General features: G+C 49.0%; 1 protein-coding gene across 2 annotated transcripts in view; it reads left to right on the top strand.

Moving 5' to 3' along the window:
• Positions 1-7,797: 7,797 nt before the first annotated feature.
• Positions 7,798-25,601, top strand: part of LOC135042009 (zinc finger protein 665-like) — a 40,307-nt gene continuing 22,503 nt past the window's right edge. For both annotated transcript variants that reach the window (XM_063954980.1, XM_063954979.1), the window contains exons 1-5: positions 7,798-7,884; positions 16,676-16,867; positions 17,968-18,046; positions 18,165-18,262; positions 18,360-19,242. In XM_063954980.1, the coding sequence (XP_063811050.1) occupies positions 18,013-18,046; positions 18,165-18,262; positions 18,360-19,242 (1,015 nt within the window). In that variant the 5' untranslated portion in view covers positions 7,798-7,884; positions 16,676-16,867; positions 17,968-18,012. The remainder of the gene's footprint in view (positions 7,885-16,675; positions 16,868-17,967; positions 18,047-18,164; positions 18,263-18,359; positions 19,243-25,601) is intronic.

Here is a 25,601-nt window from a genome sequence, read left to right as displayed (position 1 = left end):
ACTACACCACCACTCCCAATGTATTATAGTAATAATAATAATAATAATAACAACACCAGGACACTACAAGCTGCTGTCCATGTATAATAATAACCATGCACAAAAACCTGCTACCCCAGTATTATATTAAAAACAACAGGACACCCCATTCTGCTCTCCCTTTATAGTAATAATAAAATGACACCACAAGCTGCTCCCTCTGCAAAAAAATAATAATAATAGGACACAACAAGTTGTTCCCAATGTATTATAGTAGTAATAATAATAATAATAATAACAATAATAATAACCCCAGGACTCGACAAGCTGCTGTCCATGCATAATAATAACCATACACAAAAATCTGCTACCCCTGTATTATACTAATAACAACAGGACACCCCATTCAGCTCTCACTTTATAGTAATAATAAAATTACACCACAGGCTGCCCCCTCTACAAAAAAATAATAATAGGATACAACAAGCTGTTCCCAATGTATAATAATAATAATAATAATAACAACAGGACACCACAGGCTGCTTCCCCTGAATAATAATAATGACAGGACGCCACAGTCTGCTCCCCCTGTATATTAATAATAAGCGGACACCACTAGCTACTCCTTCTTTATAATATTAATATTAAGACAACAAAGGCTGCTCCTCCTGTATAATAACAACAACAACAACAGGACACCACAGGCTTCTCAACCTGTATAATAATAATAACTGGATGCCACAGGCTGCTCCTCCTGTATAATTAAAGGACACCACACGCTGCTCCTACTGTATAATAATAATAATAACAACAACAACAGTACAACATAGGCTGCTCCCCCTGTACAATAATAATAACAGGACACCACAGGCCACTCCCCTGTATAATAATAATAACAGGACACCACAGGCTGCTCCCCCTGTATAATAATAATAGGATACCACAGGCTGCTCACCTGTATAATAATAATAACAACGGGACACCACAGGCTGATCCTCCTGTATAATAACAACAACAGGACACCACAGGCTGATCCTCTGTATAATAATAATAACAACAGGACACCAGAGGCTGCTCCCCCTGTAGAGTACGATGCCACAGGCTGCTCTTCCTGTCTATTATGACAACACAGGATGCTACCCCTGTATATTATTGCAACACAGGCCACTTCCCCTGTATATTATGACAGCACAGGTTGCTCCTCCTGTAAACTACACAACACAGGCCGCTCCCCCTGTACAGCACAATGCCACAAGATACAACACCTGTAATGGCGGGGTCTACATTGAATTACTGTAACGGCGGGGTCTGCGCCACCTGTATTACGGTAAGGGCGGGGTATGTGCCACCTGTATTATGGTAACGGCGGGGTCTTGCGCCACTTGTATTACGGAAAACGTCGGGGTCTTGCGCCCCCTGTATTACTGTAACGGCGGGGTCTGCGGCACCTGTATTATGGTAACGGCGGGGTTCGCACCACCTGCATTACGGTAACGGCAGTGTGTGCACCATCTGTATTACGGTAACGGCGGAGTGTGCGCCACCTGTATTACGGTAACGACGGGTTCTACGCCCCCTGTATTACGTAATGCAAAAGAAAAAATAAGATTTTACTTACCGATAAATCTATTTCTCGTAGTCCGTAGTGGATGCTGGGACTCCGTAAGGACCATGGGGAATAGCGGCTCCGCAGGAGACAGGGCACAATACTAAAAGCTTTAGGATCAGGTGGTGTGTACTGGCTCCTCCCCCTATGACCCTCCTCCAAGCCTCAGTTAGGATACTGTGCCCGGACGAGCGTGCATAATAAGGAAGGATATTGAATCCCGGGTAAGACTCATACCAGCCACACCAATCACACCGTACAACCTGTGATCTGAACCCAGTTAACAGTATGATAACAACGAAGGAGCCTCTGAAAGGATGGCTCACAACAAGAATAACCCAATTTTTGTAACAATAACTATGTACAAGTATTGCAGACAATCCGCACTTGGGATGGGCGCCCAGCATCCACTACGGACTACGAGAAATAGATTTATCGGTAAGTAAAATCTTATTTTCTCTGACGTCCTAGTGGATGCTGGGACTCCGTAAGGACCATGGGGATTATACCAAAGCTCCCAAACGGGCGGGAGAATGCGGATGACTCTGCAGCACCGAATGAGAGAATTCCAGGTCCTCCTCAGCCAGGGTATCAAATTTGTAGAATTTAGCAAACGTGTTTGCCCCTGACCAAGTAACTGCTCGGCAAAGTTGCAAAGCCGAGACCCCTCGGGCAGCCGCCCAAGATGAGCCCACTTCCTTGTGGAATGGGCTCTAACAGATTTTGGCTGTGGCAGGCCTGCCACAGAATGTGTAAGCTGAATTGTATTACAAATCCAGCGAGTAATCGTCTGCTTAGAAGCAGGAGCACCCATCTTGTTGGGTGCATACAGGCTAAACAGCGAGTCAGATTTTCTGACTCCCGTCGTCCTGGAAACATATATTTTCAGGGCCCTGACAACGTCAAGTAACTTGGAGTCCTCCAAGTCCCTAGTAGCCGCAGGTACCACAATAGGTTGGTTCATGTGAAAAACAGAAAACACCTTAAGGAGAAATTGAGGACGAGTCCTCAATTCTGCCCTGTCAGAATGAAAAAATTAAGTAAGGGCTTTTATATGATAAAGCCGCCAATTCTGACACACGCCTGGCTGAAGCCAGGGCTAACAACATCGTCACCTTCCATGTGAGATATTTTAAGTCCACAGTGGTGAGTGGTTCAAACCACTGTGACTTTAGGAAACTCAAAACAACATTGAGATCCCAAGGTGCCACTGGAGGCACAAAAGGAGGCTGTATATGCAGTACCCCTTTTACAAACGTCTGAACTTCAGGCACTAAAGCCAGTTCTTTCTGGAAGAAATTCGACAGGGCCGAATTTTGAACCTTAATGGACCCTAATTTTAGGCCCATAGACAGTCCTGTTTGCAGGAAATGTAGGAAACGACCCAGTTGGAATTCCTCTGTAGGGGCCTTCTTGGCCTCGCACCACGCAACATATTTTCGCCAAATGCGGTGAAAATGTTTTGCGGTTACATCCTTCCTGGCTTCGACCAGGGTAGGGATGACTTCATCTGGAATTCCTTTTTCCTTCAGGATCCGGCGTTCAACCGCCATGCCGTCAAACGCAGCCGCGGTAAGTCTTGGAACAGACAAGGCCCCTGCTGGAGCAGGTCCTTTCTTAGAGGTAGAGGCCACGGGTCTTCCGTGAGCATCTCTTGAAGTTCCGGGCACCAAGTCCCTCTTGGCCAATCCGGAACCACGAGTATCGTTCTTACTCCTCTCCTTCTTATGATTCTCAGTACTTTTGGTATGAGAGGCATAGGAGGGAACACATACACTGACTGGTACACCCACGGTGTTACCAGAGCGTCCACCGCTATTGCCTGAGGGTCCCTTGACCTGGCGCAATATCTGTCTAATTTTGTTCAGGCGGGACGCCATCATGTCCACCTTGGATTGTCCACGGCACCCCGGGTCTTTACCAAGGTAATGGCCGAAATGATGATTCTTCTTAAAAGAAATATGGACGATTTCCTGATAATGCTCTAAAGTCAATAAAATACTGTCCCTGTCAAGGGTATCAATATTTTCAGTCAGGGAATCCGACCAAGCCCCCCCAGCGCTGCACATCCAGGCTGAGGCGATTGCTGGTCGCAGTATAACACCAGTATGTGTGTATATACGTTTAAGGATATTTTTCAGCCTTCTATCAGCTGGCTCCTTGAGGGCGGCCGTATCTGGAGACGGTAACGCCACTTGTTTTGATAAGCGTGTGAGCGCCTTATCCACCCTAAGGTGTGTTTCCCAACTCGCCCTAACTTCTGGCGGGAAAAGGTATACCGCCAATAATTTTCTATCGGAGGAAACCCACGTATCATCACACACTTCATTTAATTTATCTGATTCAGGAAAAACTACAGGTAGTTTCTTCACACAATACCCTTATTTGTGGTACTTGTAGTATCAGAAATATGTAACACCTCCTTCATTGCCCTTAACATGTAACGTGTGGCCCCAAAGGAAAATAAGTTTGTTTCTTCACCGTCGACACTGGAGTCAGTGTCCGTGTCTGTGTCGACCGACTGAGGTAAATGGGCGTTTTAAAGCCCCTGACGGTGTCTGAGACGCCTGGACAGGTACTAATTTGTTTGCCGGCCGTCTCATGTCGTCAACCGACCTTGCAGCGTGTTGACATTATCACGTAATTCCTAAATAAGCCATCCATTCCGGTGTCGACTCCCTAGAGAGTGACATCCCCAATACAGGCAATTGCTCCGCCTCCTCACCAACATCGTCCTCCTACATGTCGACACACACGTACCGACACACAGCACACACACAGGGAATGCTCTGATAGAGGACAGGACCCCACTAGCCCTTTGGGGAGACAGAGGGAGAGTTTGCCAGCACACACCAAAAACGCTATAATTATACAGGGACAACCCCTTATACAAGTGTTTTCCCTTATAGCATTTTCACATATGTAATTATATCGCCAAAAAAGTGCCCCCCCTCTCTGTTTTAACCCTGTTTCTGTAGTGCAGTGCAGGGGAGAGCCTGGGAGCCTTCCCACCAGCATTTCTGTGAGGGAAAATGGCGCTGTGTGCTGAGGAGAATAGGCCCCGCCCCTTTTTCGGCGGGCTTCTTCTCCCGTTTTTCTGACATCCTGGCAGGGGTTAAATACATCCATATAGCCCCAGAGGCTATATGTGATGTATTTTAGCCAGTAAAGGTATTTTCATTGCTGCCCAGGGCGCCCCCCCAGCGCCCTGCACCCTCAGTGACCGCTGGTTTGAAGTGTGCTGACAACAATGGCGCACAGCTGCAGTGCTGTGCGCTACCTCATGAAGACTGAAAAGTCTTCTGCCGCCGATTTCTGGACCTCTGGACCTTCTTTCTTCAGCATCTGCAAGGGGGCCGGCGGCGCGGCTCCGGGACCGGACTCCATGGCTGGGCCTGTGTTCGATCCCTCTGGAGCTAATGGTGTCCAGTAGCCTAAGAAGCAAATCCATCCTGCACGCAGGTGAGTTCACTTCTTCTCCCCTAAGTCCCTCGTAGCAGTGAGCCTGTTGCCAGCAGGACTCACTGAAAATAAAAAACCTAAATTAAACTTTTATTCTAAGCAGCTCAGGAGAGCCACCTAGATTGCACCCTTCCCGGCCGGGCACAAAAATCTAACTGAGGCTTGGAGGAGGGTCATAGGGGGAGGAGCCAGTACACACCACCTGATCCTAAAGCTTTTAGTATTGTGCCCTGTCTCCTGCGGAGCCGCTATTCCCCATGGTCCTTACGGAGTCCCAGCATCCACTAGGACGTCAGAGAAAGAGGGGTGTTCCCCCCTGTATTACGGTAACAGGGTCTGTGTCACCTGTATCACAGTAATGCCAGGTGCTGCGCCATCTGTATCACGGTAACAGCGGGGTCTGCGCCCCCTGTATTACGGTAACGGTGGGGTCTGCGCCACATGTATTACGGTAACGGCGGGGGCTGATCCTCCTGTATAATAATAATAACAACAGGACACCAGAGGTTGCTCCTCCTGTAAACTACGACAACACAGGCCGCTCCCCCTGTACAGCACAATGCCACAGGACACAACACCTGTAATGGCGGGGTCTGCATTGAATTACTGTAACGGCGGGGTCTGCGCCACCTGTATTACGGTAAGGGCGGGGTATGTGCCACCTGTATTATGGTAACGGCGGGGTCTTGCGCCACTTGTATTACGGAAAACGTTGGGGTCTTGCGCCCCCTGTATTACTGTAACGGCGGGGTCTGCGGCACCTGTATTATGGTAACGGCGGGGTTCGCACCACCTGCATTACGGTAACGGCAGTGTGTGCACCATCTGTATTACGGTAACGGCGGAGTGTGCGCCACCTGTATTACGGTAACGACGGGTTCTGCGCCCCCTGTATTACGTAATGCAAAAGAAAAAGAGGGGTGTTCCCCCCTGTATTACGGTAACAACTGGGTCTGCGCCACCTGTATTACGGTAACTGCGGGGTCTACGCCACCTGTAATACGGTAACGGCGGGGTCTGCGCCCCCTGTATTACGGTAATGGAGAGGACTGTGCCCCCTGTATTACGGTAACGGCAGGGTCTGTGCCTCCTGTATTACGGTAACGGCGGGGTCTGCCTGCGCAACCAGTATCACGGTAACGACGGGGTCTGCGCCACCTGTATCACGGTAACGGCGGGGTCTGCGCCACCTGTATCACAGTAACGGCGGGGTCTGCGCCACCTGTATTACAGTAACGGCGAGGCCTGCGCCACATGTATTACGGTAAATGCGGGATCTACGCCACCTGTATTACGGTAACTGCGGGGTCTGCGCCACCTGTATCACGGTAACGGCGGGTTCTGCACCCCCTGTATTACGGTAACGGCGGGTCCTGCGCCACCTGTATTACGGTAACGGCGCTGTCTACGCCACCTGTAATACGGTATCGGCGGGGTATGCGCCACCTGTAATACGGTAACGGCGGGGTCTGCGCCCCCTGTATTACGGTAATGGAGGGGACTGCGCCCCCTGTATTACGGTAACGGCAGGGTCTGTGCCTCCTGTATTACGGTAACGGCGGGGTCTGCGCAACCTGTATCACGGTAACGACGGGGTCTGCGCCACCTGTATCACGGTAACGGCGGGGTCTGCGCCACCTGTATCACAGTAACGGCGGGGTCTGCGCCACCTGTATTACGGTAATGGCGGGGCCTGCGCCACCTGTATTACAGTAACGGCGAGGCCTGCGCCACATGTATTACGGTAAATGCGGGGTCTACGCCACCTGTATTAGGGTAACTGCGGGGTCTGCGCCACCTGTATCACGGTAACGGCGGGGTCTGCACCCCCTGTATTACGGTAACGGCGGGTCCTGCGCCACCTGTATTACGGTAACGGCGCTGTCTACGCCACCTGTAATACGGTATCGGCGGGGTATGCGCCACCTGTAATACGGTAACGGCGGGGTCTGCGCCCCCTGTATTACGGTAATGGAGGGGACTGCGCCCCCTGTATTACGGTAACGGCAGGGTCTGCGCCACCTGTATTACGGTAACGGCGGGTTCTGCGCCACCTGTATTACGGTAACAGCAAGTCCTGCGCCACCTGTAATACGGTAACGGCAGGGTCTGCGCCCCCTGTATTACGGTAACGGAGGGATCTGAGCCACCTGTATTACGGTAACGGCGGGGTCTGCGCCACCTGCATTACGGTAACGGCGGGGTCTGCTCCACCTGTATTACGGTAACGGCGGGGTGTGCGCCACCTGTATTACGGTAACGGCGGGGTCTGCGCCACCTGTATTACAGTAATAGGACACTAGAGTGTCAGCCACCTGTACAGGGATAATGCAGCACCAGAGGCTGCTCCAGCTGCACTATAACAAGGCACCAGAGGCTACTCCCCCTGTAGTACAGAACCTGACACCAGAGCTGCTCAGCCTATAGAATAATAATAATAATATCATTACCTGCTGCCAGACACAGCAATGGCTGCTCTCTGCTCCTGCTGCCTTGTGGGAATGATAGAAGGAAGGCGGAGCTCAGACCAGGGGAAAATGGCCGCCGCTCCTGACGTCATTACACGGCCAGGGAACCTATTGCTGCTGCCGGACTGGTCTACAGGAAAATGGCCGCCGGCCTCCTGCACTAAGGACATGTATGGTATTAATCTTTACAGAGGGCAGGGCTGTGGGTTGGGTGTAGGAGGGGAGGGGCCAGTAACCAGGTAGCAGTCGTTGCCAATCAAACCCTACTTCCGGCATGTGCGTTCCACCTTACTTCCGGACCGTGCGTTTCACATACAGGAAGTGAGTTTAAATTGACTGCTGCAGCCTCCCAGTGTCCGTGGAGATCAGGTAATGGCGTCTTACTATACAGGGGGAGCAGCCTGTGGTGTCCAGATATTATTATACAGGGGGAGTAGGCTGTTGTGTACTGTTATTATTATTATTATACAGGGGGAGCAGCCTGTGGTGTCCTGATATTATTATTATACAGGAGGAGCAGCCTGTGGTGTCCTGTTATTATTATTATTATTATTATTATTATTATTATTATTATTATGTCAGCTGCAGAGCATTACTACACCACTGGCAGTGTGACAGCTGCAGGCTGAGCCGCCCCATCCCCCCCCCCAGCAGTCACGTCACTATAATGGTGTAACATGTGACATTCCCGCTAGGAGGGCGCCACACGTATAACGACGGCCATCTGCTGTAGAGACACCGGGCTGTATTATATAATGCCAGTATCAGAAGAGACTGACGTCACGTATGTAACAAGAGTTTCTGCAGCAGCTGTGCCTGGCGTTTACTATTATTCTATAGGCAACCTATTATTTTGTGTGCGTGCCGGCAGCCGGCCTGTTACTGTGCCCCGTGCTGTGTGCAAATGTGGGAATACCAGGTAGGCGCTCTATCCAAATGATGCAACCAAAACATAAAAACAATATAAACAGTAATATAGAGCAAAACATATACTAATGGGTGTTACCCTGAGGTATATGATATCTCTGGTATACATGATATACACAATGAGTATACACAAAGGTATCACTGATAAAATCAATGTAAAAGGAAAACGCTGATCCTTCTACATAGGAGACTCTCAGAGGTTTTGTCCGTCTCTTATAGTAAATTAGCAGCGCACAGTGTGAGTGAGAAGAAATCCTCCAGCTGATATGGTTCATACAGGAATGTGCCCTGAACCAGAATGACCTTTATATGGTAATTGTCCATACGCTTAGTTCCGGTGTAACAACAAAGTGAGTATACATGTGTATAGATGTGATGGTGGTTAGTAGTCACTGCACCAGTGTTGGTAGTCCTTGCGGCACAAAGTTGATAATGCAGACCGGCTCTTGTGTGTAATAAACAGTGTTTCTCTGACGTCCTTGTGGATGCTGGGACTCCGTCAGGACCATGGGGAATAGCAGCTCCGCAGGAGACTGGGCACAAAAGTAAAAGCTTTAGGACTAGGTGGTGTGCACTGGCTCCTCCCCCTATGACCCTACTCCAAGCCTCAGTTAGATTTTTGTGCCCGAACGAGAAGGATGCACACTAGGGGCTCTCCTGAGCTGCTTAGTGAAAAGTTTAGTGTTAGGTTTTTTATTTTCAGTGAGACCTGCTGGCAACAGGCTCACTGTATCGAGGGACTAAGGGGAGAAGAAGCGAACTCACCTGCGTGCAGAGTGGATTGGGCTTCTTAGGCTACTGGACGTTAGCTCCAGAGGGATCGATCACAGGCCCAGCCATGGATGGGTCCCAGAGCCGCGCCGCCGGCCCCCTTACAGAGCCAGAAGACAGAAGAGGTCCGGAAAATCGGCGGCAGAAGACGTCCTGTCTTCAACAAGGTAGCGCACAGCACTGCAGCTGTGCGCCATTGCTCTAAGCACACTTCACACTCCGGTCACTGAGGGTGCAGGGCGCTGGGGGGGCGCCCTGAGACGCAATAAAAACACCTTGGATGGCGAAAAATGCATCACATATAGCTCCTGGGCTATATGGATGAATTTAACCCCTGCCAGAATACACAGAAAAACGGGAGATAAGGCCGCCGAGAAGGGGGCGGAGCCTATCTCCTCAGAACACTGGCGCCATTTTCCCTCACAGCTCCGTTGGAGGGAAGCTCCCTGGCTCTCCCCTGCAGTCACTACACTACAGAAAGGGTTAAAAAAAGAGTGGGGGGGCACTAATTAGGCGCAGTATTAACAATATAGCAGCTATAAGGGGAAAAACACTTATATAAGGTTATCCCTGTATATAAATAGCGCTCTGGTGTGTGCTGGCAATCTCTCCCTCTGTCTCCCCAAAGGGCTAGTGGGGTCCTGTCCTCTATCAGAGCATTCCCTGTGTGTGTGCTGTGTGTCGGTACGTTTGTGTCGACATGTATGAGGAGAAAAATGATGTGGAGACGGAGCAGATTGCCTGTAATAGTGATGTCACCCCCTAGGGGGTCGACACCTGAGTGGATGAACTGTTGGAAGGAATTGCGTGACAGTGTCAGCTCTGTATAAAAGACAGTGGTTGACATGAGACAGCCGGCTACTCAGGTTGTGCCTGTCCAGACGTCTCATAGGCCGTCAGGGGCTCTAAAGCGGCCGTTACCTCAGATGGCAGATACACACGCCGACACGGATACTGACTCCAGTGTCGACAGTGAAGAGACAAATGTGACTTCCAGTAGGGCCACACGATACATGATTGAGGCAATGAAAAATGTTTTACACATTTCTGATAATACGAGTACCACCAAAAAGGGGTATTATGTTCGGTGAGGAAAAACTATCTGTAGTTTTCCTGAATCTGAGAAATTAAATGAGGTGTGTGATGTAGCGTGGGTTTCCCCCGATAAAAAGTTATTGGCATTATATCCTTTCCCGCCAGAGGTTAGGGTGCGTTGGGAAACACCCCCTAGGGTGGATAAAGCGCTCACACGCTTGTCAAAACAAGGGCTCTACCCTCTCCTGAGATGGCCGCCCTTAAGGATCCTGCTGATAGAAAAGCAGGAGGGTATCCTAAAATGTATTTACACACATACTGGTGTTATACTGCGACCAGCAATCGCCTCAGCCTGGATGTGCAGTGCTGGGTTAGCGTGGTCGGATTCCCTGACTGAAAAGATGGATACCCTAGATAGGGACAGTATATTATTGCCTATAGAGCATTTAAAAGATGCATTTCTATATATGCGTGATGCACAGCGGAATATTTGCCGACTGGCATTAAGAGTAAGTGCGTTGTCCATTTCTGCCAGAAGAGGGTTATGGACACGACAGTGGTCAGGTGATGCGGATTCCAAACGGCATATGGAAGTATTGCCTTATAAAGGGAAGGAGTTATTTGGGGTCGGTCTTTCAGACCTGGTGGCCACGGCAACAGCTGGGAATTCCACGTTTTTACCCCAGGTCGCCGCTCAACATAAGTTCAGGCGCAGTCCTTTCGTTCCCATAAGGGCAAGCGGGCAAAAGGTTCCTCACTTCTGCCCCGTGACAGAGGGAGAGGAAAAAGGCTGCAGAAATCAGCCAGTTCCCAGGAACAGAAGCCCTCTCCCGCTTTTGCTAAGCCCTCAGGACGCCGGGGCTTTACAAGCGGACTCAGGCACGGTGGGGGCCCGTCTCAAGAATTTCAGCGCGCAGTGGGCTCACTCGCAAGTAGACCCCTGGATCCTTCAGGTGGTATCTCAGGGGTACAAATTGGAATTTGAGACGTCTCCCCCTCGCCGTTTCCTAAAGTCGGCTTTACCGACGTCTCCCTCCGACAGGGAGGCAGTTTTGGAAGCCATTCACAAGCTGTATTCCCAGCAGGTGATAATCAAGGTACCCCTCCTGCAACAGGGAAAGGGGTATTATTATTCCACACTGTTGTGGTACCGAAGCCGGACGGCTCGATGAGACCGATTTTAAATCTAAAATCTTTGAACACTTACATACAGAAGTTCAAATTCAAGATGGAGTCACTCAGAGCAGTGACTGCGAACCTGGAAGAAGGGGACTACATGGTCTCTGGACATCAAGGATGCTTACCTTCATGTCCCATTTTACCCTTCTCACCAAGGGTACCTCAGGTTTGTGGTACAGAACTGTCACTATCAGTTTCAGATGCTGCCGTTTGGATGGTCCACGGCACCCCGGGTCTTTACCAAGGTAATGGCCGAAATGATAATACTCCTTTGAAGGAAGGGAGTTTTAGTTATCCCTTACTTGGACGATCTCCTGATAAGGGTAAGATCCAGAGAACAGTTGGAGGTCGAAGTAGCACTATCTCAGGTAGTGTTGCGACAGCACGGTTGGATTCTCAATATTCCAAAATCGCAGCTGGTTCCGACGACTCGTCTTCTGTTCCTAGGGATGATCCTGGACACAGTCCAGAAAAAGGTGTTTCTTCCGGAGGAGAAAGCCAGGGAGTTATCCGAGCTAGTCAGGAACCTCCTAAAACCGAGCCAAGAGTGTATCAATGCACAAGGGTTCTGGGAAAAATGGTGGCTTCCTACGAAGCAATCCCATTCGGCAGTTTCCACGCAAGAACTTTCCAGTGGGACCTGCTGGACAATTGGTCCGGGTTGCATCTTCAGATGCATCAGCGGATAACCCTGTCACCAAGGACAAGGGTGTCCCTCCTGTGGTGGTTGCAGAGTGCTCATCTTCTAGAGGGCCGCAGATTCGGCATTCAGGACTGGGTCCTGGTGACCACGGATGCCAGCCTGCGAGGCTGGGGAGCAGTCACACAGGGAAGAAATTTCCAGGGCTTATGGTCAAGCCTGGAGACAGCACTTCACATAAATATCCTGAAGCTAAGGGCCATTTACAATGCTCTAAGCTTAGCAAGACCTCTGCTTCAAGGTCAGCGGTGTTGATCCAGTCGGACAACATCACGGCAGTCACCCACGTAAACAAGGGTGGCACAAGAAGCAGGAGGGCAATGGCAGTGATAGCACTGTCAGCAGTATTCATTCCGGGAGTGGACAACTGTGAAGCAGATTTCCTCAGCAGACACGACCTCCACCCAGGAGAGTGGGGACTTCACCCAGAAGTCTTCCACATGATTATAAACCGTTGGGAAAAACTCGACAGGTATTGCGCCAGGTCAAGGGACCCTCAGGCAATAGCTGTAGACGCTCTGGTAACACTGTGGGTGTACCAGTCAGTGTATGTGTTCCCTCCTCTGCCTCTCATACCCAAGGTACTGAGAATTATAAGACGGAGAGGAGTAAGCACTATATTCGTGGCTCCGGATTGGCCAAGGAGGACTTGGTAACCGGAACTTCAAGAGATGCTCATGGAGGATCCGTGGCCTCTACCTCTAAGAAGGGACCTGCTTCAGCAAGGACCCTGTCTGTTCTAAGACTTACCGCGGCTGCGTTTGATGGCATGGCGGTTGAACGCCGGATCCTAGCAGAAAAAGGCATTCCGGATAAGTCATCCCTATCCTGATCAAAGCCAGGAAGGATGTAACCGCAAAACATTATCTCAGCATTTGGCGAAAATATGTTGCGTGGTGCGGGGCCAGTAAGGCCCGACGGAGGAATTTCAACTGGGTCGATTCCTACATTTCCTGCAAACAGGACTGTCTATGGGCCTGAAATTGGGGTCCATTAAGGTTCAAATTTCGGTCCTGTCAATTTTCTTCCAAAAAGAACTAGCTTCAGTCCCTGAAGTTCAGACGTTGTAAAAGGGGTACTGTATATACAGCCTCCTTTTGTGCTTCCAGTGGCACCTTGGGATCTCAATGTAGTTTGGGTTCCAAAAGTCACATTGGTTTGAACCACTTAAATCTGTGGAGTTAAAATATCTCACATGGAAAGTGGTCATGCTGTTGGCCCTGGCCTGGGCCAGGTGCGTGTCAGAATTGGCGGCTTTATCCTGTAAAAGCCTTATTTGATTTTCCATTCGGACAGGGCGGAATTGAGGACTCGTCCTCAGTTTCTCCTTAAGGTGGTTTTCAGCGTTTCACCTGAACCAACCTATTGTGGTGCCTGCGGCTACTAGGGACTTGGAGGACTCCAAGTTGCTAGACGTTGTCAGGGCCCTGAATATATATATTCCAGGACGGCTGGAGTCAGAAAATCTGACTCGCTGTTTATCCTGTATGCACCCAACAAGCTGGGTGCCCCTGCTTCTAAGCAGACTATTGCTCGTTGGATTTGTAGTACAATTCAGCTTGCACATTCTGTGGCAGGCCTGCCACAGCCAAAAATCTGTCAATGCCCACTCCACGAGGAAGGTGGGCTCATCTTGGGCGGCTGCCCGAGGGGTCTCGGCTTTACAACTTTGCCGAGCAGCTACTTGGTCAGGAGCAAATAAGTTTGTAAAATTCTACAAATTTGATACCCTGGCTGAGGAGGACCTGGAGTACTCTCATTGGTGCTGCAGAGTCATCCGCACTCTCCCGCCCATTTGGGAGCTTTGGTATAATCCCCATGGTCCTTACGGAGTCCCCAGCATCCACTAGGACGTCAGAGAAAATAAGAATTTACTTAACGATAATTCTATTTCTCGTAGTCCGTAGTGGATGCTGGGCGCCCATCCCAAGTGCGGATTGTCTGCAATACTGGTACATAGTTATTGTTACCAAAAATCGGGTTATTGCTGTAGTGAGCCATCTTTTCTAGAGGCTCCTCTGTTATCATGCTGTTAACTGGGTTTAGATCACAAGTTATACGGTGTGATTGGTGTGGCTGGTATGAGTCTTACCCGGGATTCAAAATCCTTCCTTATTGTGTACGCTCGTCCGGGCACAGTATCCTAACTGAGGCTTGGAGGAGGGTCATAGGGGGAGGAGCCAGTGCACACCAGGTTGTCCTAAAGCTTTACTTTTGTGCCCAGTCTCCTGCGGAGCCGCTGATCCCCATGGTCCTTACGGAGTCCCCAGCATCCACTACGGACTACGAGAAATGGAATTATCGGTAAGTAAATTCTTATTATCTATAGTAATAAAACAGGGACATGACTGTAGACGTGAGGGGTACTGGGTGTGTCAAAGGGACATCACTTAAATCTATAGTAATAAAACAGGGACATGACTGGGGAGATGAGGAGATCTGGGAGTGTCACAGTAACATCACTTATATCTATAGTAATAATACAGGGACATGACTGGGGATGTTAGGGGATCTGGAAGTGTCACAGTGAGATCATATATCTCTAGTAATAATACAGGGACATGACTGGATCTGGAAGTGTCACAGTGACATCACATTTATCTCTAGTAATAATACAGGGACATGGCTGTGGACGTGAGGGGTACTGGGAGTGTCACAGTGACATCACTTAAATCTATAGTAATAAAACAGAGACATGACTGTGGAGGTGAGGGGGATCTGGGAGCGTCACAGTGATGTCACTGTTATCTATAGTAATAATACAGGTATATGACTGGGGAGGTGAGGGGATCTGGGAATGTCACAGTGACATCACTTATATCTATTGTAATAATAAAGGGACATGACTGTGGAGGTGAGTGAATCTGGGAGCGCCACTGTGACCTTATATCTATATTAATAATACGTATATGACTTGAGAGGTGAGGGGATCTGGGAGTGTCACAGTGACATCACTAATATCTATAGCAATACAGGGACATGACTGGGGAGGTGAGGGGATCTAGGAGAGGCACAGTGACGTCGCTTATATATAGTAATAATACAGGGACATGACTGGGGAGGTGAGGGGATCTGGGAGCATCACAGAGACATCACTTATATCTATAGTAATAATACAGGGACATGACTGGGGAGGTGAGGTGATCTGGGAGCGTCACAGTGACATCACATATCTATCGTACTAATACAGAGACATGACTGGGGGAGGGGAGGGGATCTGGGACTGTCACAGTAACATCACTTATATGTATAGTAATATAGGTATATGACGGGGAGGTGAGGGAATCTGGGAGTGTCACAGTAACATCACTTACATCTATAGTAATAATACTGGGAATGTTAGGGAATCTGGAAGTGTCACAGTGACATCACATATATCTCCTGTAATAATACAGGGACATGCCTGGGGAGTTGAGGGGATCTGTAAGTGTCACAGTGACATCATATATCTCTAGTAATAATACAGGGACATGACTGGATCTGGAAGTGTCACAGTGACATCACATATATCTCTAGTAATAATACAGGGACATGACTGGGGAGGTGAGGGGATCTGGGAGCGTCACAGTGACATCACTAATATCTATAGTCATAATAGAGGGACATGACTGGGGAGGTAAGGGGATCTGGGAGCGTCACAGTGACATCACTAATATCTATAGTCATAATAGAGGGACATGACTGGGGAGGTGAGAGGATATGGGAGCATCATTATGATCTGATATCTATAGTAATAATACAGGGACATGACTGGGGAGGTGAGGGGATCTGGGAGCATCACTGTGACATCACTTTTATCTTTAGTAATAAAACAGGGACATGACTGGGGAGATGAGGAGATCTGGGAACGTCACAGTGACATCACTTATATCTATAGTAATAATAAAGGGACATAACTGGAGGCGAGTGAATCTGGGAGTGTCACAGAGACATCACATATATCTAGTAATAATACAGGGACATGACTGGGGAGGTGAGGTGATCTGGGAGCGTCACAGTGACATCACATATCTATCGTACTAATACAGGGACATGACTGGGGGTGGTGAGGGGATCTGGGACTGGCACAGTAACATCACTTATATCTATAGTAATAATACAGGTATATGACTGGGGAGGTGAGGGGATCTGGGAGTGTCACATTAACAACACTTATATCTATAGTAATAATTCAGGGACCTGAATTGGGAGGTGAGGGGATCTGGCAGCCTCACTGTGACATCGCTTATATCTATAGTACTAATACAGGTATATTACTGGGGAGGTGAGGGAATCTCGGAGCATCACAGTGACATCACTTATCTATAGTAATAATACAGGGACATGACTGGGGAGGTGAGGGGATCTGGGAGTGTCACAGTGACAACACATATATCTATAGTAATAATACAGGGAGGTGAGGGGATATGGAAGCGTCACTGTGATGTAACTTATGTCTATAGTAATAATACTATAATAATAATAATAATACAGGGACAGGACTGGGGAGGTGATGGGGGGGGTCTGGGAGTGTATATATTGATATTTGATGTCTCCTCCATTACACAGGATTACACAGTAGTGAAGAAGACATCCAGTGAGTGTAAGATACTCAACAGCCATCCCCGTGTGTCAGGAGGACTGAGTAGAACCCAAAGCCCAATCACGGTGCCTACACCTCACTCACTGATACATGAGAGACACAATGACCAGAAGATCCTGGAACTCACCAACAAGATCATTCAGTTGCTGACTGGAGAGGTGGCTGCTGGGAATGGGACATTATACAGTAACACCAGGGGATGTGTCTGGGTGATGACTGGAGAAGTGACTGCTGGGAATGGGACATTATACAGTAACACCAGGGGACGTGTCTGGGTGATGACTGGAGAGGTGGCTGCTGGGAATGGGACATTATACAGTAACACCAGGGGATGTGTCTGGGTGATGACTGGAGAGGTGACTGCTGGGAATGGGGCATTATACAGTAACACCAGGGTATGTGTCTGGGTGGTGACTGGAGAGGTGACTGCTGGGAATGGGACATTATACAGTAACACCAGGGGATGTGTCTGGGTGATGACTGGAGAGGTGACGGCTGGGAATGGGGCATTATACAGTAACACAGGGGGATGTGTCTGGGTGATGACTGGAGAGGTGACTGCTGGGAATGGGACATTATACAGTAACACCAGGGGATGTGTCTGGGTGATGACTGGAGAGGTGACTGCTGGGAATGGGACATTATACAGTAACACCAGGGGATGTGTCTGGATGGTGACTGCTGGGAATGGGGCATTATACAGTAACACCAGGGGGCGTGTCTGGGTGATGACTGGAGAGGTGACTGTTGGGAATGGGGCATTATACAGTAACACCAGAGGAAGTTTCTGGGTGACGACTGGAGAGGTGACCGCTGGGAATGGGACATTATACAGTAACACCAGGGGATGTGTCTGAGCGATGACTGGAGAGGCGACTGCTGGGAATGGGACATTATACAGTAACACCAGGGCATCTGTCTGGGTGATGACTAGAGAGGTGACTGCTGGGAATGGGACATTATACAGTAACACCGGGGGATGTGTCTGGGTGATGACTGGAGAGGTGACTGCTGGGAATGGGACATTATACAGTAACACCAGGGGACGTGTCTGGGTGATGACTGGAGAGATGACTGCAGAGAATGGGACATTATACAGTAACATCAGGGGACGTGTCTGGTTGATGACTGGAGAGGTGACGGCTGGGAATGGGGCATTATACAGTAACACCAGGGGATGTGTCTGGGTGATGACTGTATCACTCTGTGTCAGGTTCCTATAAGGTGTCATGATATCACTGTCTATGTCTCCATGCAGGAGGGGGAGTATATAGAGGAACACAGGGGTCTGTACAAGGACTTGATGATGGAGAATCACCGGCCCCTCACATCACTGGGTAAGAGGAGACTGTCATGTTTTGTACAAGGGAGAGCAGGTATGGGGGCCCCTATATACACACATCATCTGATAATCACATATATACACTGTACTCAGTCACTATGTGTCTCCTACAGAAGGACCCAGTAACAGAGATACCCCAGAGAGATGTCCCCGTCCTCTGTATTCCCAGGATTGTACAGAGGAGAATCACAGGATCCCACAGGAGGATCAGGTAGGTGGGATTTAGGGTCTCCCCAATAAATCAAAGTGACTGTCACTATATTTGTGTAGAGGAGCTGTGTGTCATTATATTTGTCTTGTTTACATAGGATGAAGCCCAATTAAATAATATTAATATCAAAGATACAGAGGGAGAAAAAGAGACATATGTGACTGATACAAAGGCAGAAGATATAGAGGGAGAAGAAGAGACATATGTGACTGATATGAAGGCAGAAGATACAGAGGGAGAAGAAGAGACGTATGTGACTGATATAAAGGCAGAAGATATAGATGGAGAAGAAGAGACGTATGTGACTGATATGAAGGCAGAAGATACAGAGGGAGAAGAAGAGACGTATGTGACTGATATAAAGGCAGAAGATATAGAGGGAGAAGAAGAGACATATGTGACTGATATGAAGGCAGAAGATACAGAGGGAGAAGAAGAGACGTATGTGACTGATATAAAGGCAGAAGATATAGAGGGAGAAGAAGAGACGTATGTGACTGATATAAAGGCAGAAGATATAGATGGAGAAGAAGAGAGGTATGTGACTGATATGAAGGCAGAAGATACAGAGGGAGAAGAAGAGACGTATGTGACTGATATAAAGGCAGAAGATATAGAAGGAGAAGAAGAGACGTATGTGACTGATATAAAGGCAGAAGATATAGAAGGAGAAGAAGAGACGTATGTGACTGATATAAAGGCAGAAGATACAGAGGGAGAAGAAGAGACGTATGTGACTGATATAAAGGCAGAAGATATAGAGGGAGAAGAAGAGACGTATGTGACTGATATAAAGGCAGAAGATACAGAGGGAGAAGAAGAGACGTATGTGACTGATATAACGGCAGAAGATACAGAGGGAGAAGAGGAGACGTATGTTACTGATATAAAGGTAGAAGATACAGAGGGAGAAGAAGAGACGTATGTGAGGGGTGATCAGCAGTCTAAGGAGGAGGAAATCCCTACAGATATCAGCACAGGTGAGTAATAAACACTTATTACAGGAAAGTGTCACATATTCTCCTTCCTCAGTCACTACAGCAATCTCTTATCCTACACCCTCCTCTGTCAGTAAAAACTAATGAGGAATTTGTTTTTTCCCAGTGTGGAGTCAGGAGCCATCACCTCTATTAAACTCCTGCTCTCCCCTCACATCATGTCACTGTGTGTTACCAGCCCAGAGATCTGACCAGTCTCCTCCCCACACTCTCTGGTGTATCTCATACATCAGGAGCCATCAGCCTCTATTATACTCCTGCTCTCCCCCTCACATCATGTCACTGTGTGTTACGAGCCCAGAGATCTGACCAGTCTCCTCCCCACACTCTCTGGTGTATCTCATACATCAGGAGATATCAGCCTCTATTATACTCCTGCTCTCCTCCTCACATCATGTCACTGTGTGTTACCAGCCCAGAGATGTGACCAGTCTCCTTCCCACACTCTCTGGTGTATCTTATACATCAGGAGACATCAGCCCCTATTATACTCCTGCTCTCACCCTCACATGATGTCACCTTGTGTTACCAGCCCAGAGATCTGACCAGTCTCCTCCCCACACTCTCTGGTGTATCTCATACATCAGGAACCATCAGCCCCTATTATACTCCTGCTCTCCTCCTCACATCATGTCACTGTGTGTTACCAGCCCAGATATCTGACCAGTCTCCTCCCCACACTCTCTGGGGTGTATTGTACATCAGTGGCCATCAGCCCCTATTATACTCCAGCTCTCCGCCTCACATCATGTATGTGTGTTACCAGCCCAGAGATCTGACCAGTCTCCTCCCCACACTCTCTGGTGTATCTCATACATCAGAAGACTTAAGCCCCTATTATACTCCTGCTCTCCCCTTCACATCATGTCACTGTGTTACCAGCCCAGAGATCTGAACAGTCTCCTCCCCACACTCTTTGGTGTATCTCATACATCAGGAGCCTTCAACCCCTATTATACTCCTACTCTCCCCTTCACATAATGTCACTGTGTTACCAGCCCAGAGATCTGACCAATCTCCTCCCCACACTCTCTGGCATATCTCATACATCAGGAGCCATCAGCCCCTATTATACTCCTGCTCTCTCCCTCACATCATGTCACTGTGTTACCAGCCCAGAGATCTGACCAGTCTCCTCCCCACACTCTCTCATACATCAGGAGCCATCAGCCCCTATTATACTCCTGCTCTCCCCCTTCACATCATGTCACTGTGTGTTACCAGCCCAGAGATCTGACCAGTCTCCTCCCCACACTCTCTGGTATATCTCATACATCAGGAGCCATCAGCCCCTATTATACTCCTGCTCTCCTCCTCACATCATGTCACTGTGTGTTACTAGCCCAGAGATCTGACCAGTCTCCTCCCCACACTCTCTGGTATATCTCATACATCAGGAGCCATCAGCACATATTAATCCCATAGTCTTCGTATCATGTCACTGAGGTCAGGTAGGATTTGTTTTCTGTAACTAACATGGTGTTGAGTCTCGGCAATAAGAAGGCAAGCTGAGAACTGAGCTCTCTGCCCTAGAACGCCAGTCTCCTTTTTCGAGTAGGCCGTGACATTGGTCTTCAGCACACGGATGAGTAATGCATAATAGGAGGTCACTGGATTCAGTGGACCATGCTTTAATTAAGAATTGGAACCTCTTAATAGTTCTTATTTTCTAAAGCAGAGTAATGGGAAGTGTATGTGACAGGATGGTCTTCATTCCTTAATATAGGTACTTCATTGCTAGTATGTCTGCAAGTAGAGACCTCATAGATAGAAAAGTTCATCCTTCATGAGCAAACAGATTGATTATGGGGAGTGATATTCTGTACAGATGTCCTGGAGAAGGTATCTAGACAATCCCTGTTATACAGAGTTGAGATCATGTAGAGAGGGATAGACACCTTGATAGAAGAATGGTCTGGTTACGCCCCTTGGCTAGAGGATCGGTCCTGTTACGTCCCTTGGCTAGAGGATCAGTCCTGTTACGTCCCTTGGCTAGAGGATCGGTCCGGTTTTGCCCCTGGGCTAGAGGATCGTTCCGGTTTTGCCCCTGGGCTAGAGCATCGGTCCGGTTTTGCCCCTGGGCTAGAGCATCGGTCCGGTTTTGCCCCTGGCTAGAGGAACGGTCCTGTTTTGCCCCTGGCTAGAGGAACGGTCCTGTTTTGCCCCTGGCTAGAGGATCGTTCCGGTTTTGCCTCTGGGCTAGAGCATGGGGTCCGGTTTTGCCCCTGGCAGGAGGAACGGTCCGGTTTTGCCCCTGGCTAGAGGAACGATCCGGTCAGGCCCCTGGGCAGCAGGTGATCACTAAAAAAGCCTAGTTAATCTCCCATTTATAGCGGATCTTTCGTCTGGAGAAAAATTAAATGATACTAAAATTCTCTGGTGAAAATGTCTGTGTATTTTCATTCTCTATAACGTCCGCAATTTAAAGATCTAAGAAACTGTAGGTTAGTATGACTGTACAATAGGAGATTACGTAGAAAGCCCTTTCGAAACAAGTGTGTCGATCCATCAGTACATTCGGTTGTTGGGGAAAATGGTGGCGGCCTACGAGGCCATACAGTTTGGCAGGTTCCATGTCAGAGTTTTCCAGTAGGACCTGTTGGACAAATGGTCGGGTTCCCACCTACACATGAACCGAAAGATAATCCTGTCGTCAAAAGCTAGGATTTCACTCCTGTGGTGATTACACAGCTCTCACCTACTGGAGGTACGCAGATTCGGGATTCAGGACTGGCTCCTGGTGACCACGGATGCAAGTCTCCGAGGCTGGGGAGCTGTCGCTCAGGGAGGAAGCTTCCAAGGGAAATGGTCTAGTCAGGAAGCCTGCCTTCACATAAACGTGCTGGAATTGAGAGCCATTTACAACGGCTTTCAACAAGCGGTACATCTTCAAGATCATCCCATGCAGATCCAGTCGGACAATGTAACAGCAGTCGCGTACATAAACAGGCAGGGTGTAACGAAAAGCAGAGCGGCAATGGCAGAGGTGACGAAGATTCTCCTCTGGGCATCTAAAAGCTCTGTCAGCAATTTTCATTCCGGGAGTAGACAACTGGGAAGCAGACTTCCTCAGCAGACATGATCTCCATCCAGGAGAGTGGGGCCTCCACCAAGAAGTCTTCGCAGAGGTGACAAGTCTTTGGGGAGTTTCTCAAGTAGACATGATGGCATCTCGTCTCAACAAGAAGCTTCAGAGATATTGTTCCAGGTCGAGAGAACCTCAAGCATTAGCGGTGGATGCGCTAGTGGCCCAGTGGGTTTTCCGGTCAGTGTATGTCTTTCCTCCACTTCCGCTGATCCCAAAAGGGCTCAGGATCATTAGAAGAACAGGAGTTCGAGCAATCTTCATTGCCCCAGACTGGCCAAGGAGGGCTTGGTGCCCAGATCTTCAGGAGTAGCTCATAGAAGATCCTCTTCCTCTTCGCGAGGACCTGTTACAGCAGGGGCCGTGTGTGTATAAAGACTTACCGCAGCTACGTTTGACGGCATGGTTGTTGAGCGGCGAATCCTAGCCCGAAAGGGTATTCCCAAGGAAGTCGTCCCCACTCTTATTCAGGCCAGGAAAGGAGTAACGTTGAAACATTACCACCGTATTTGCAGAAAATATGTATCTTGGTGTGAATCCAAGAAGGCTCCTACGGAAGAGTTTCAGTTGGGACGTTTTCTCCATTTTCTGCAGGCTGATGTGGAGGCGGGCCTCCGAATGCGATCAATCGAGGTCCAGATTTTGGTCTTGTCAGTGTTCTTCCAAAAACAATTGGCCTCTCTTCCAGAGGTTCAGACCTTCGTGAAAGGGGTTCTGCACATCCAGCCTCCATTTGTGCCTCCAGTGGCACCATGGGACCTTACTCTGGTATTGCAGTTCCTTCAATCGGATTGGTTTGAGCCTCTACAAGAGATAGAGTAGAAGTTTCTCATTTGGAAAGTGGTGATGCTTTTGGCATTGGCATCCGCACGGCGGGTGTCTGAATTGGGGGCCTTATCTCACAAGAGCCCTTACCTGATCTTCCATGAAGATAGGGCAGAGTTGAGAACTCGTCAACATTTTCTTCCAAAGGGGGTTTCATCTTTCCACATAAACCAACCTATTGTGGTGCCAGTAATTCCTGACACATTCACTGAGTCAAAGTATCTAGATGTGGTTAGGGCTTTGAAGATTTATGTCGCTAGAACAGCTAGAATACGGAAAACAGAGTCTTTGTTTGTCCTGTATGCTCCCAACAAAATTGGGTGTCCTGCTTCCAAGCAGACTATTGCACGCTGGATCAGAGGTACGATTCAGCAAGCTCATTCTATGGCTGGATTGCCGTTACCGAAGTCAGTGAAGGCCCATTCTACTAGGAAGGTGGGCTCCTCCTTGGCGGCTGCCCGGGGGGTCTCGGCATTGCAACTTTGTCGAGCAGCTACTTGGTCAGGGTGAAACACATTTGCTAAATTCTACAAGTTTGACACCTTGGCCGATGAAGACCTCAAGTTTGGTCAATCGGTGCTGCAGGGTCATCCGCACTCTCCCTCCCGCCCGTACTGGAGCTTTGGTATAAACCCCATGGTCATGAAGTGGACCCCAGCATCCTCTAGGATGTATGAGAAAACAGGATTTCAGCTGCGGGGTACACTGGGCTCCACAAGGATTGGACAATGGGGTGTAGAGTAGGCTCTTGATCCGAGGCACCAACAGGCTCAAAGCTTTGACTGTTCCCAGAATGCACAGCCCCGCCTCCTCTATAACCCCGCCCCTCCGCACAGGAGCTCAGTTTTGTAAGTTGGTGCTGCAGTAAGCAGGCAGTTAACAGAGGGGCTGCTCCAAGCAGCCCTGAGAAAAGCTTTTTATGAAGTAAAAAGTGAAGACTTCAATGGCAGCAGCGGTGGTAAATGTAATTCTCTGCTGCAGCTCCTGCTCTCCCCAGCGCTGCTGTACACTCCCGAGCCCTGGTTGCCGGGTACCTACAGCGGAGGCTCCAGGTTTCTTCACGTTAGACACACACGGCTGGGGCTCTCCAGGATCGCGTGGCCGCGCTTCGGGAGGTGGTATGTGGGTCCCGCTTGCGGGACCCTGTCTTTATCGCGATCCGTCGTGGTCAGTGGGAGGCGGGCCGTGCACGCTGGCGGTGGACACTTCGGCAGTACAGGCAATCCCACTAGATCACCAGGGCATGGGCGCAGGTCAGGTTTTCTCTCTAAACCAGTTTTTATATCGCCCACACTACCCGGTGGTTTTGCCAGCAGAGGGGATAAGGCTTAGACCTGAAGCCCCTCCCCCAGCCCCAGGGCGCCATTTCCAGCAAGTATTCCCACCCTGGAGCTGCATCTCTGTCTTTCCCTCACTCCCTGTCAGTGTCTGCGGGGCCATTATCCCTCAGCTCACTGTTCCTGGGACTGCTTGGGCAAATCCTCCTATGTAAAGCCGCCTGGTTGTCAGCGCTGTGACTTTACATGACACTTAAGTATTCTACCTGCCTATTAGTCAGTGTTAGTAAGAAAGAGTGCATTTAGTCAGGGTTTTATAGTACAATTACCCTGTGATATACATCCAGTTCTTACTGTGTAGTGTTATATCTATTGACTATTTAGCAATATAAACTAGTCCAGTGCAGTATTATTGTCAGTAATAACCTCTGCATTGTACAAACTGTGACTTTCTCTGGCTGGGTCCACAGGATAACATTGGGATATGGTTGAGGGACAGCGGAAATGGCACCAACATGGTCACAATCTTTCTGGCCTCCCAGGATGCATCAGGGCCTTCACCATATAGTCCCACCCACTGACTCAGTCAGATCAGTTTTTTGCTTGGTGCGGCAGGAAGCCGCATGGTCTCAGAGCTGCTGTGAGAATAGCCTCAAGCTTTTATTATTTCATTTTTATAGACTTACTATGTTTTTTTGAGCGACTTTTGTTAATAGCGTCTTAAACGCATGCTAGAAAGAGTCGCTCCAACAACTCCTCACCGGGTCGCAACAACGCTTACCTTCGGGTATTAGTGCTGTCTCGACGGGCGTCTGTGTCGGATGTTCTAGCAGGTCCAGCAGACGTAATCAGGCTGTGGCCGGAGCATGGGGAGATGGTGAGTCTATGGACTTTCTCTTACTAGCGGGGTCAGGACACAGCTACGCTGTCTTTGGTGGAGACTACAAACAGTGTGTTGATGCGCCGAACACTCTCTGGGGCAACAGCGCTACGCTCCGGGGATCATAGGCGCCAGGACTAGGTAGAGGCCACGATCCTTAGGGTTTAAGTCAGCAGGGGGATTCAGACGCTCTCCTGGCCGCCCCTCCTCCGAGTTCATGACCAGTTTCCACGTGTGTCTCTCGTTTCATGAACTGAATGACCTCACTTCCGGC

Source organism: Pseudophryne corroboree, unplaced genomic scaffold (genome assembly GCF_028390025.1).
Source record: "Pseudophryne corroboree isolate aPseCor3 unplaced genomic scaffold, aPseCor3.hap2 scaffold_807, whole genome shotgun sequence".
NCBI classification, from domain to species: Eukaryota; Metazoa; Chordata; class Amphibia; order Anura; family Myobatrachidae; genus Pseudophryne; species Pseudophryne corroboree.
Note: the sequence above shows the minus strand (reverse complement) of the source record. Positions and strands in the feature narration are given on the sequence as shown.